The following is a 14,969-nucleotide window of genomic DNA, read 5'->3' as shown; positions in this document are numbered from 1 at the left end:
CAGCACGACAATCACCCTGTCATAAAGCAGCATCTGTGAGGCAATGGTTTGTGGACAATAACAACCCTGAAAAGGACTGGCCTGCACAGAATCCTAAAGTAAAGCCAATGGGCCCTTAGGGATGAATAATTAGAACATTGTTTTCATTCCAGGCCCCAGTGTCCAACATCAGTATCTTAACACTCAATGGGACACCTTTGGGGTGAGTTAGAACATTGTTTCCATTCCAGACCCCAATGTCCAACATCACTATCTTATCTGAGTTCAGCTCTTGAGGAAGAATTGGCTGCCGTTCCTCCACAGACATTCAGACACCTCACTGAAAATGTCTCGAGCAGAGTTCAAGCTGTCATCAAAGCAAAGGATGTACATGCCCCATATTAATGTCCATCAATAGCTGTCTAGATACTTTTGATCAGATAGTGTATTTTGCTAGGCCATATTGTGTCCTTTGAAAAGTAATTCTCCTGGCTTAGTCAATCCTGGCCTTTTTCGTTGTTTCTTATGTCGAGTCATATTTTTGGTTTCCTAACACTTTGTTTCCTATATTTTTTCAGTTTAGAGTGTGGGAATCTTCATGTCTTCCATTTCTTTTTTTAATCTACTCCTATAGCTTACAGATATGTTTCTTCTGTGATAATCATGACTAACAAGGTTTGTTTTTGGCGGCCTCAAAATGCTAGATGGAACGTGAGTGGCGTCGAAGAGAGCTAGAGGCTGTCCGCAAGAAAGCACAGACAGATGAGGAGCTTAAGAAAGCACTTGCTGAGCAAGTAAAAGAGAGACAGCGCATTCAAGCACTGGAGATTGCAAGGGAAAAGCAGGAATTTGAGAAAGTGCAGAAGATACAGGAGCAGCTCGCAGAAAAGGAAAGACAGGAGCAACTGAAGAGATTACAGGTAAGAACATAAGACCGTAACAAAAAAAACAAAACAGGCATTCAGAGAATGTATGTTTCTCCTTGCGGGCAGTTATAATTGTGATTTTGAGCTCAGTATACTCCAAGTGGGAGAGAGTTATTGCTGTGAATGTGGCCTGTGATATATGTCCTTTAACACATACATAAGCTTCCTGGAAGGGAGGCTTGCATCCATTACTCATGTCTGTAACAATGTTCATTGTAAACAAAATCTGATTTGGAGAACACCCACAACTGTGAATCATGAGAACTGAATTAAAAATCTGCTGCAGTTGTAGCTAACATTCTCTTTTTCTTTCACGGGTAGTTTTGGAGACTTTACAGCTCCATAATCAGGTGCCTCCCAATGAATTGTTAAGTCATGAGCCCAGTTCATACAGTTCATCGAGTGGCACCTGATAATGGAGCTGTAAAGCCTCCGAAACTACACCGAAGAGGGGGGGGAGGGGGGGGGGAGTAAATTAGCTACAATTACCATAAACAAATACATTTATGGTTAAAACCCCAAAATAAAATACTGTACCATATTACTGCCAGATCTGCAATGAGAAAAGTTTGTAAGTTGAATATCACTATTTCTAGTTTATTTTTCAAACACAAGTTTAAAGTTATTAACCTGTTGAAGTAACACACACTCAAAATTGCACTTCTTTCTCCAATTTAATTATTGGACATACAATTTTAGCTGTTATTTCAGATTAGCTGACATAAAGATAAATGTCCTAAATAAATAGGTAGCAGTCAAAAAATTCTCTTGTAACCATTCAAATCAATCTAAACAAAATATATTACATGCATGGACCACAAGGAAATACCAGATAATTCCAAGAACACCTGAATCTCCTTAATAATGTGCAGTACAAGTCTCATAATCAGAATAGTAAATCTTCACAAAAGGAAAATCTTTATGTAACAGTCACTGCCATTCTAACTACATGCATATCCCTATGCCTACAATACCATCTAAATCTACAGCTATACTCTGCAAACCACTGTTGAACGCATGGTAGAGGGTATATCCTACTGTACCAGTTATTAGGGTTTCTTGCAGTTCCATTCACATAGGCAGCATGGGAAGAAAGATTGTTTGAAGGCCTCTGTGTGTGCAGTAATTATTCTAATCTTATCCTCAAGATCCCTATGTGAGTGACACATAGGAGGTTGTAATATATCGGTATTCCTAGAGTCATCATTTAAAGCCAGTTCTTGAAAATTTGTTTTGATAGACTTTCTTGGGATAGTTAATAGCTGTTTTCAAGAATCTTCCCATTCAGTTCCTTCAGTATCTCTGTGACTCACCACAGATTAAACAAACCTGTGACCATTCATGCTGCCCTTCTCTGTACACGTTCAGTATCCCCTGCTGGTCCAATTTGGTACAGGTCCCACACGTTTGAGCAGTATTCTGGAACTGGTCACACTGGTGATTTATTAGCAATCTCCTTTGTAGACCAATTGCACTTCCCCAGTATTCTACTAATAAACCAAAGTCTATGACCCGCTTTAGCCACGACTGAACCTATGTGATCATTCCATTTAATATCGCTACCAAGTGTTACACTCCAGTATTTGTATGAGTTGGGCGATTCCAATAGTGACTCATTTATATTATAGTCAAAGGATACTACATTTTTTCATTGTGTGAAGTGCACAATACTACATTTTTGAACATTTAAAGGAAGTTGCCAATTTTTGCACCACTTGGAAACCGTATCGAGACCTGACTGAATATTTCTGCAGTTTATTTCAGACAGTACTTCATTATAGATAACTGTATCATCTGCAAAAAGTCTGAGGTTCCTATTAATGTTAGTCGCAAGGTCATTAATATACATTGTGAACAGCTAGGGTCCCAACAAACTTACCTGGGGCACACCTGAACTTACGTCTGTATCTGATGGTGAGTGTCTACGCGGGGTAACATGCTGCATCCTCCCTAACAAAAAGTTCCCAATCCAGTCAAAAATTTCACTTGATATGCCATATGATTGTACTTTTGACAATAAGCGTAGATGTGGTACTGAGTTAAATGCTTGTTGGAAATTTATCTGCCTGCCATGATCCAAAACTTTGAAGTGCATCATGCGGGAAAAGTGCCAGTTGGGTTTCACAAGGTCATTGGTTTCAGAATCCATGCTGGTTGGCATTGAGGAAGTCATTCTGTTCGAGGTACCTTATTATGTTTGAGCTCTGAATATGTTCTAAGATTCTACAACAGATCGATGTCAAGGATATTGGGCAGCAGTTTTGTCAATCACTTCTACTACCATTCCTGTAGACGGGTGTAATGTGCTATTTCCAAGAACTGGGTACGGTTTTTCCAAGAACTGAGCACGGTTTTTTGTCTGAGGATTCTACAATAGATTATAGTTAGAAGAGGGGCTAGCTCAGCTGAGAATTCAGGATAGAATCTGACAGGTATTCCATCAGGCCCTGGAGCATTGTTCAATTTTAATGATTTCGGAGCATTTTTGAATTTTAATTATTTCAACTGTTTTGCAACACCACTGACCCTAATACTTATTTCATTTATCTTTCTGGTGGTACGAGGATTAAATTGGGGCAACTCTCCTGGGTTTTCTCTTGTAAAGGAACATTTGAAAATGGAATTGAGCCTTTCAGTTTTGGCTTTGCTATCCTCAATTTCTGTCCCTGTCTCATTCACTAGGGCTGCACACTAACTTTGATGTCACTAACATCCTTTACATATGGGGTTCTGTGAAATATCATTTGACAATATTCTATTATGCTAGAAGGCATCACGCGTTGCTCTCTTGACAGCCAGTCAGAACCTCTCCATCTATAGCCCTATGCTTTGTTCTAACCTATTATGCAGTAATCTCTGTTTCTTAAGAGTGACCATAAGCCATGGAGATTTCCTCCCATTATGAACTGTTCTACTGTGTACATATCTATCTAGTGCATACTAAAATATTCTTTAAATTTCAGGGGCTATTCAGCAATGTGTACTCATATTTATGAAATGTATTATTTTACTTCCACATTGAGAAAATGTCTAATGAAAAAAGGATTTAATTAATTTAAGCACTAACTGATGCTATTGATATTGATTTTTGAACTATCAAATGAGAAGTATAGTAAGTGTTGCTAAGGCTGCATTCGTGTCATCGACAATGATCACCAGATGCTGTCACCAGAGGTCGCCTGATTACATTGGCCAACAATTTGGTTATGATGCATCTGATCTCCTTCATCAGTTTTTGGTGGAATCAACAAGGTTAGGTTAGCTTAGAATTATTCTGTGAAAGGGGCTAGAATCTATTTTAACATCATTAAGCAGGATGGATGCTTGAAGATGAGTGCTTCATTGTGGCTTTTACTATTAAAGTGATACCAAATGTGTGTGAATGAGCTAATCCAGTGGTTGTCAGATTTTTTTGGTCAAGAGCTAATACTGACATCATGGGGCAACACCTCAGGCTTCGTAGATACTGATCTCATTATTAATTGGTATGCTACATAAATTGGTGTGTTATGGGCTACCAACAGACTAACTATGGTAAGAGCACTAAAAGTTGGACAGTGGCCCCCAGAAATGGACCATAAAAAGTCGGAACAATTTGGAGCAGTTCCTATTGACTGTTCCCTATTTCAGATTGCTGCCACCCTCACTGACCCAAAAGCTGTGACACTGTAATTACCTGGCAAAATGTTGTGTTTTCCATGTTGTAGCGGTTCTGCCTGCTTTATTTATTCCTTTGTTGCCCTTGGTGTCAACGTACTGCATTGCTACATTGGCTGAAAAATGGGGTTTGTAATTTGGACACTGACTGCGGTAAATAATGTAGCTGACAGGTGGACAGTCGGGTTTCACAGATGTTTACTTTCACTTTTCACAACCCCCCATATACACATTTAATGTGGCCAGTGCACTATTGTTTAACTTTCCATAAGCCTCATTAATAGTTTGCAGGTGAACATCCACATACTGCTACAATAGTTTCCTGTTGAACATCTGCAAGCAGTAAAAACATAACCACATAGTTCACAGTTCTTGAAGAATAATCAGGTACGCATGGAGCAGACACTGTCACTGTTTTAACATATGGCCTAATTGTTTAAGACTTATTACACTGTTAAGTTGAAGCATTGTTGTTGTTCTAACCAGCACAGGTTACTCGTCTGAAACTCGGACATGGACTGACTGAATTGTGACCAAAAATTGGGCCCTTATATATCATCACAATAATAGGTGCTGAAACTACACATTGTTCGAAGTTTAATTTACAGAAATTACAATTAAAACTTAACTCATTTGATTGACTGAATACATAGAAAAATTGGTTCTTTTTAACAGTTTCTTCTACTACAAGGGTTAAGCTGAATTATGAAATTAACATATATAGTTAAACAAACAATACTTTTGACAAAACTGTTAATTACTTTGGAATTAATGAAGGGCTGGTTTTGCTAACATGTTTTCGAATAGAGCTAAATAGATCATTTAGGAATACTATTTGTTGTTCCTCCAAATGTTTATAATTAGTACAGAATTTATAGTTGTTTATATCTCAACAGTAGAATTTAAGTTATGAAACAATTACTGATTTCATCCTATAATGAAAGATACGAACTAGTAATAGTTGAAATAAATTGTAGAATCAATTACATACATAAACTAAGCACAACATTAGATCTGGTGTTATATTATTTAAAACTGAGGGCCAACCTTTCTCTTTTATGAAAATGCAGATTATACTCAAGTATGTTAATAGTAATCAGTTAAAAGTGAAAAAAAAATTAAGGAGGCAGATGACAAAACATGAGGGGAAGTAAAAATACCCAGCTTGTTTCGTCACATCACCCCCTCATTGGACTGACCAGACAGATATTGCAAATAGCCAACTGGACAATTCAATGACCACGAGTGACTCCAGAAATTGGGTTTAAAATCTACACACAGAAAAATACATGAGACATCTTATCAAAAACTACAGTACATATGTTTTTTTTCAAATTTATACATATGTGAACTGGCCATATGAAAATCCCCATACAAAATAATTACATACTGTGTATTGTTGTACAGTATCACAAACTATCCACAAATTATACTTTTAACAAAAATTACAGATCTTCATCATATGTGATGTCCTTTTTTGTTAAGCAAAGATTACATTTTAAAATATATATCACTTTGTACAAGTCCTGTCTTGCTAAACAAAATAAATCCTAATGGGTTGCAATAGACAGAAAATTTCACATGCTCAATGTTTAGTCATTTTCACAAGCACTTTCACTTTTTCAATGAGCTTTTACAAATTTTCTCACCAAGTTATCCATGCCTTCAACAGGTCCAAGTGGCAGTTAGTAAGGAAATGCACTGCTATCACTTCCCTTGGAGGTGGTTCTCATCTGCTACAGTACATGAAAAAAGAGACAAAATATTCCACTTAAGTCTAAAAAAAGTTTAACACTACATCATAAATAAATACATTACATAGTTCTCATAACATTAAAATAATTACCACTAAAATTAGTATGAAAGGTAGTGACTAGAAAAAAATTTTAAAATCAAGTGCACATTACACTACCAGAACATTACTCTTAGTCATAACTGTCTGAAACTGGTTAAACTTGAAAGATCTGGGTCTCTTTTCCATTTTCAAAATATCAAAAACTCAAGATGTGCAGTAGCATAGATATACTAATCATTAGGCTATGAAAAAAGAACAGAGTCACCATTACATAACTTGATTACTATTCAAATCAAGATCAAGGGTATGGAAGCTGTATCTAATCATTGCCCCACTTCTCTACTCCACTCTGAGCTCTACTCTCTGTGGTGTCACCGCTAGACACCACACTTGCTAGGTGGTAACTTAAATCGGCCGCGGTCCTGTAGTACATGTCGGACCCGCGTGTCGCCACTGTGTAATCGCAATCCTAGCGCCACCACATGGCAGGTCACAAGACACGGACATGACCTCGCCCCAGTTGTACGGACGACATAGCTTGCGACCAGACCTACCAAGTCTTCCTCTCATTTGCCGAGAGACTGATAGAATAGCCTTCAGCTTATTCCATAGCTACTACCTAGCAAGGCGCCATTTGTATCAGTGCTTATAGCTTACTACTATTCAAGAGATGTATTCTAACAAGAGAATAAAGTTAAGTATATTATTCCAGCTACGTACTGTTCTTCTTATTCATTAATAAGTCTCATGTTCCAGTACTTCACGCCCGTCTGCGTTAGTTTAGCGTGCACTTTCAGCCACTTCATTCTACAAGGTGTTGGCCCAGCTGCCGACACATCACATGGCGACGAGAGAAAGTGTTTTTTCTGCTTTGGACTGATTTGTTCTTTTTCCCTTTTTGTGCTCTGATTTGCTTGTGTCATGGCTTCGCCACAATCTCCAGATGTACTGTCCGAATTTTTTCGCTTGCAGAATCAGCAGACGCAGGCGTTATTGGAATCCCTTGGACAGCTCGTCCAGGGTCAACGTGCGCTGCAAACCGATGCGGCAGCCGCCGCTTCTTCGCTACCGCAGCCACACAACGCTGTCGCACCGCCATTTAGGCCCTTTGAGGCCGAGTGCGAAACCTGGACTGAGTGGGCCAGCCAGTTCCAGTTTCATCTCGCCGCGTACAGAATACAAGGTACAGAGCGGCAGCCGTTTTTGCTTTCTTGTGTCGGTGTGTCTACCTACCGTGTGATAGTGAAATTGTTTCCCCGACGCGACGTAGCAACTCTGACCTACGAGGAAATTTTGTCGGCTTTAGATGCCTATTTCAAAGAAACAGTAAATGTAGTTGCAAAACGGTATACGTTCTTTCGTACAAAACGTACGGCCGGTCAGACTAATAGGGAGTGGGTTGCAACTTTGCAAGGCCTTACTAGAGACTGCGCGTTTGCCTGTGAATGTGGCCTCCCATATTCCGATACAATGGTGCGTGATGCAATAGCACAGAACGTTTCTGATGTTCGCATACGGGAACAGATTTTGAAACTCGTAAATCCCTCCCTTCAACAAGTGATAGACATATTGGATAGGCAAGACACACTTGACTTTGCTCAGGACTCATTTGAAACTTCGCCAGCAGTGTGTCACATTAATCAGCCCGCCGGGCCCGCTGCACGGGACGCTAAGCGGCCCTCGCGCCCGTCGCAGCCGCGCTCGCAAACATGTGCGCCACGTAAGCAAGCAACTGCAGTGAAATCATGCCCGCGGTGTGCAACTAGACATTCGCGTGAAAATTGCCCGTCACGCCAAGCTATTTGCTTTTACTGTCAAAAGAAAGGACATGTACAAAGTGTTTGCCAGAAAAAGCTTAGATCAGACAATCGCAATAATTCCAGGCCTTTTGCTTCGCGCCGGAATCGCACCCAGGACAATCAGGCTCGTGGACCTTCGCCCATGGACATTAATGTAGTTCATTCCCACCCGTCCAGTGACACTTTAGCTAACAGTGACTGTGTTCGTCCCACCCAAAGTGTGTGTCGACGTCGCAGGAAATCCCGTCAAGTCGCAAGTGCTTCTGTACCTGTATCAGTTCAAATTGCACGTGACAGTCGCTCTTGTCGTCAGCAGGACAATAAACTTTTTGTGGACTTAGACTTTGAAGGCAAAGTGATCCCATTCCAGCTCGATACCGGAGCTGCAGTTTCATTGATTAATCACGAAACGTACAAACAACTGGGCGCCCCGCCATTGCGTGCCGCAAATGTTAAGTTAACTAGTTACTCAGGACAGCAGATCCCTGTGTTAGGACAGTGCAGCCTTCTTGCAACATACAAGGGACAAACAAAACTTGTGTCATTTTACGTTCTTCGTTCTTCTAGTGCAGTGAACTTGTTTGGTTTAGATTTATTTCAATTGTTTAATTTGTCTATAGTAAATCAGGTACTATCAGTGCATCAGACTGTGCCTTCCGCCAGTGTTTCTAGTCTTTGTGAAGAATTTGCAGACATTTTTGCACCGGGCCTTGGTTGCGCTAAGAACTATGAAGCACATTTGGAATTGAAAGACAACGCGCAACCGAAATTTTTCAGAGCGCGCAATGTTCCCCACGCATTGCGTGATGAGGTCGCAAGAACATTGCACGATTTAGAATCTCAAGGTGTAATTGAACGTGTGCAGGCTTCTCTCTGGGCCTCACCCTTAGTAATTTTGCCAAAACCTTCCGGAAAACTGAGACTTTGTGTGGACTTCAAGGCCACTGTGAATCCACAACTTGTGACTGCTACTTTTCCTTTGCCCCGCCCGGAAGATCTTTTTGACAAACTGTGCCCGGGAAAATATTTTTCAAAATTGGACCTAGCAGATGCGTACTTGCAGATACCTGTGGACGAAGACTCCCAGCGCGTCTTGGTGGTAAACACGCATCTTGGCTTGTATCGCTTCAAAAGACTGCCATTCGGGTGTGCATCCGCCCCTGCATTGTTTCAGCAATATTTACAAACTATTTGTGCGTCGGTCCCTACTGCTGCGAACTATCTGGACGATATTGTGATCTCAGGACAGACAGAAGCAGAACATTTGCAAAATCTCCGCACATTATTTCAGGTATTGCGTCAGAATGGTCTTCGCTTGAGGAAGGACAAATGTGTTTTTTTTGCTCGGGACTTACCCTACCTGGGGCATGTCATAAATGCCCAAGGTATACATCCGAGTCCAGAGCACCTCCGTGCCATACAGGACTTACCTGCTCCGCAGAATTTGAAACAGCTACAGAGTGTGTTGGGTAAAATAAATTATTATCATAAATTTTTGCGCAATGCTTCTTCCATTTCAGCTCCGCTTCATCGCTTACGCCGTAAAGGTGTTCCGTTCGTCTGGACGACGGAATGCGAACGCGCCTTTCGCCAGTTGAAATCGGCGTTACTTTCAAATACTTGCCTTACGCCATTCGATCCCCGAAAACCCCTTTTGTTGATGGTAGATGCATCGGATTTCGGGATCGGTGCTGTGCTTGCGCACAAAGATGGCTCGCATGATCGCCCTATTGCCTTTGCGTCCAAATTGCTCTCATCTGCGCAAAGAAATTATTCACAAATCGAGAAAGAAGCTTTAGCTCTCGTGTTTGGTGTTACCAAGTTCCATGACTTCTTGTATGGTCGTCACTTTACAATCATCACGGACCACAAACCTTTGACATCGCTTTTTCATCCGAACAAGCCTGTACCTCCGCGTACAGCGCAGAAATTCATTCGCTGGTCTCTTTTCCTCTCGCAGTACCGCTACGATATCTTGTATCGGTCCACTGCTAAGCACGGCAACGCTGATGCGTTGTCCCGTTTGCCTGTTGCTGAGGATAAGGCATTCGATTCTTCCGAACTTGCTTGCATGTTCATTGATTCGGAAACCGATGACGTGGTCGACTCGTTTCCGATTGATTTTCGTCGTGTAGCTACAGCCACAGCTGCTGACCCTGTCCTTGCTACTGTTTTGCGTTTTGTTGCTACGCAATGGCCCTTGTCAAAGTCACGGATCGAGGATCCTTTGGTTCGCCGTTTTTTTGCTCACAAGGAGAGACTTTTTGTACGACGTGGTGTTTTGTTGTTGCGTTCCGATAATGATCAGTCCCGAGTCGTGGTCCCACGTTCGTTACAGTCCTCTGTCTTAAAGCTTCTTCACCAAGGACATTGGGGTATAGTGCGAACGAAACAACTTGCTCGTCAGCACTGTACTTGGTTCGGAATCGATGCTGCGATTACGAATATGTGCTCCTCTTGCGTGGCGTGTGCCGAACACCAATCCGCACCGCCGCGGAAATTCTTTGCATGGCCGAAAGCCACTTCCCCTTGGCAACGCTTGCACATCGATTTTGCTGGTCCATTCTGGAATGCTCGATGGTTGGTTGTGGTCGATGCTTTCAGTAATTTTCCTTTTGTTGTCCGGATGTCTTCCACGACGTCTTCTGCCACAATCCAAGCCTTGTCTGCTATCTTTTGCATTGAGGGTCTTCCGCAGACTATTGTTTCCGACAATGGCCCACAATTCCTGTCCGCAGAATTTCAGTCATTCTGCAAGGCCAATGGTATTCAACATCTGACATCCGCGCCGTTTTCGCCTCAGTCCAACGGTGCCGCGGAACGATTGGTCCGGACTTTCAAGTCCCAGATGTTGAAATTGAAAGAATCGCATTCTCGGGAGGACGCTTTGTTACTCTTTTTGTCTTCGTATCGCTCTCAGCCCCGCGATGGTCGCTCGCCGGCTGAATTGCTCCATGGTCGTCCTCATCGTACCCTGATATCTTTGCTGCATCCGCCGCATCAGGTTCCTGTGCAGCGGCAGACTCCTGCTTTTGCTCCTGGCGACGTTGTCTATTATCGCACCTATCGCGGTTCACGGCGTTGGCTCGCAGGGCGCATTCTTCGCTGCCTCGGCCGCGCGATGTATTTGGTTTTGGGGGCCTCTGGTGAGGTGCGTCGGCATCTCAATCAGCTGCGCCTCTGTCGTCGCCTGGGTTCTGCCGCTCCCCGTCTGCTTTCAGCGACGGAGCCGTCAGGTCAGCGCCTTGGGGACACACCTACTGGCTCGCCTCATCCCCAGGTGTTACCGACGCTGCCTTCCATTTTGCCTCATGGCGTCGCGCCGCCGCCGCAGCCGCCGCCGGCGCCGCCCGCATCGGACGCTTCGCTGCAGCCGCCTGGCGTCTCCCTGGGTCACGCGCCGCCGCTCGCTTCCCGGGCCCAGCCGTCCTCCGCCATGGACCTCTTGCCCGCTCCGGACCAGATGTCGTCGTCGCGCGTCGGCTTCCCCGACGCAATGGAGGTCGACCCTTCGGCCCCTCCGCTGTCATTACGTGCGCATCCACCGCATGTTGACGTGCACCCTGGACTAGGTTTTCAGGCGTTTCCTGGCTCCCCTCGGACCGAATGGCCGGGTGCGGGTGGCACAGCCTCGCCTGTTGTTAGGCTCCCCACCTCATCGCATACGTCAACATGGGGTCCTCCCCACGGCGGGCGGAAGCCTTATCTCACGACCGTTCGCCGATTTGCGGGGGAGGAATGTGGTGTCACCGCTAGACACCACACTTGCTAGGTGGTAACTTAAATCGGCCGCGGTCCTGTAGTACATGTCGGACCCGCGTGTCGCCACTGTGTAATCGCAATCCTAGCGCCACCACATGGCAGGTCACAAGACACGGACATGACCTCGCCCCAGTTGTACGGACGACATAGCTTGCGACCAGACCTACCAAGTCTTCCTCTCATTTGCCGAGAGACTGATAGAATAGCCTTCAGCTTATTCCATAGCTACTACCTAGCAAGGCGCCATTTGTATCAGTGCTTATAGCTTACTACTATTCAAGAGATGTATTCTAACAAGAGAATAAAGTTAAGTATATTATTCCAGCTACGTACTGTTCTTCTTATTCATTAATAAGTCTCATGTTCCAGTACTTCACGCCCGTCTGCGTTAGTTTAGCGTGCACTTTCAGCCACTTCATTCTACAAGGTGTTGGCCCAGCTGCCGACACATCACTCTCATTCAACCAGAAAATTAAATTCTCACAAAACCACAAAATGTTATCAAATAGTTGACCTGTCAGAATATTCACATCAGTCTAGCACCACCGTTATCAGTTAATCAGCAAAATTACTTTTCATCATCCCAGTATTACCACTTTAAGCTCATAATAGAAGTTTTCAGATAACCTATAGATCGGATGATGCAGCATCATATGACTTGTAAATACTGCTCTTTCTGTTAATCTCTCATTCCAGCTGCAGTGTCATGAATTGCACAATATAAACAGTACTCAATGTTGCCTAGTTCAAAATTAGATCATCAGTACAGTTACACAACATTTGTTTGTATGCAGCCATCTTTTTCATTAATCATGTCTGTCAGTTCCATTATTTTACTTACATTTCTTATCTTGGTAACTAGTGGAGTGCATACTCAAAAAATATCCCTACTGCAGAGACAGGCTCCCTAACCATTAAGACCTTAACATTATTCATTATTTTATTATTTCATTATTGCTTCATTATCTAATAAATAAACACCTGCTCTGCTTATCTAATGCAAAACTGACTCTACCGAAAAAAAACTCCACAGTAACCGATCCTTATGCTAAGGCAAACTTAATTCTCATTACCAATCAGATAAAATCATCACTTAGACAAACTATCATTTCACTGTATTCTAGCCTGAAGGGAGATATACATACAAGTCTTGCTAATACATTCCACTCACATTACTCCAGGCAACAATGTTTAAAAGTTGTAATTCCTTAATGTTAGAAAAGGCTGTACCATGACACACAACTATAGGTAGATAGTTATCTCCATATACTGATTGCACTGAACACAAACACTTCTATTATACCCCAATTAATATTAATACCTAGTATTTAAGAAGGTTTAGACTGCATATTGCTGCTGCACCCATGAGCTGATTACTTCAGGTGTTAATTACCCTCCATATATGTTGACAGCTTTCATTTCCAGTTTACCTTACCCCTTTGTTCGACAGAAATTCTTTGATCATGTTACCAACTAACTTTTTTCCGTCCCCCTATGACTCCATTACTTATAAGTAACACAACACAATATAAATAGACATATAGATAACGCTAAAGAAAACTTTTATAACATATTTCTATTCTAAAGTATGCTACTGCACAAAATCACATGATAGTCGAAGACAGAATGTTTGTGATTCACTTATAAAATACGGGTAGGATAGGAGAAGAGTTTGACTGCCCCAGGAAACGTGAAAAATGAGACAGACAGCTGGGGTAAGCATTATCGCCACATAATAAATCCAACACAGAATGCTGAACCCCCTACTTGCTAATTGCACAAGAAATTAGTCCCAAATTTACATCAATGCTGAGATTTAGAATTACCAACAAATTGCATTCCAACAGCTGTCCTGCCAATTTTACAGTTAATGGTACCTCTTGTTTCACAGTCTTTGATATCTTATCAGTAGCACCAATAATTTTTATTCCATAAACATGCATCACTACTATACCCTCTTTGTTCTTAATAGATTCAAAAAATGCCTGTGAAATGCCATTCAAATCACTACCATTGTCCAATACACACTTAACATGTATACCTTGTGCACTTGCTGTTGTTACAGGGTGCCACACTTCCTTTTTACTTACCATGTGATCTTGTTCATACAACAAATCCTCATTAATCTTTTCCCAGTCAAATGACAGATAGCATGGTTCTCTTCCTCATTACCATTCTCAAACTCCAACTCTTCACTAGGCCTAATATTATCCTCCTTTATTCTTTCTTTAAGTAACATATTGCCCTCATTATCATTTACAAATTTAAATACCCCATTCTCATCACTAATGGATTCATCATTGCTATCATCATTACAACTACTGTCAGAGTCAGACCCACTGTAACTTTCTCTATGCTTTAGATTTTGTACCACTTCCACGTTTTTCTCCATTTCAGTCAATTTTGAATCTACACTCCTGGAAATTGAAATAAGAACACCGTGAATTCATTGTCCCAGGAAGGGGAAACTTTATTGACACATTCCTGGGGTCAGATACATCACATGATCACACTGACAGAACCACAGGCACATAGACACAGGCAACAGAGCATGCACAATGTCGGCACTAGTACAGTATATATCCACCTTTCGCAGCAATGCAGGCTGCTATTCTCCCATGGAGACGATCGTAGAGATGCTGGATGTAGTCCTGTGGAACGGCTTGCCATGCCATTTCCACCTGGCGCCTCAGTTGGACCAGCGTTCATGCTGGACGTGCAGACCGCGTGAGACGACGCTTCATCCAGTCCCAAATATGCTCAATGGGGGACAGATCCGGAGATCTTGCTGGCCAGGGTAGTTGACTTACACCTTCTAGAGCACGTTGGGTGGCACGGGATACATGCGGACGTGCATTGTCCTGTTGGAACAGCAAGTTCCCTTGCCGGTCTAGGAATGGTAGAACGATGGGTTCGATGACGGTTTGGATGTACCGTGCACTATTCAGTGTCCCCTCGACGATCACCAGTGGTGTACGGCCAGTGTAGGAGATCGCTCCCCACACCATGATGCCGGGTGTTGGCCCTGTGTGCCTCGGTCGTATGCAGTCC

General features: G+C 42.6%; 1 protein-coding gene across 3 annotated transcripts in view; it reads left to right on the top strand.

Moving 5' to 3' along the window:
* LOC126253278 (cilia- and flagella-associated protein 45-like) overlaps nucleotides 1-14,969 on the top strand; it is a 176,085-nt gene that overhangs the window by 142,751 nt on the left and 18,365 nt on the right. For 2 of the 3 annotated variants that reach the window (XM_049954498.1, XM_049954499.1), the window contains exon 8: nucleotides 684-899. The exons of the other annotated variant lie outside the window; for it this stretch is intronic. In XM_049954498.1, coding sequence (XP_049810455.1) covers nucleotides 684-899 — 216 coding nt within the window. The remainder of the gene's footprint in view (nucleotides 1-683; nucleotides 900-14,969) is intronic. 3 annotated transcript variants of the gene reach the window in all.

The sequence above is a fragment of the Schistocerca nitens genome, chromosome 4 (genome assembly GCF_023898315.1).
Source record: "Schistocerca nitens isolate TAMUIC-IGC-003100 chromosome 4, iqSchNite1.1, whole genome shotgun sequence".
Classification (NCBI taxonomy): Eukaryota; Metazoa; Arthropoda; class Insecta; order Orthoptera; family Acrididae; genus Schistocerca; species Schistocerca nitens.
This window is presented reverse-complemented; position numbering and strand designations above follow the sequence as displayed.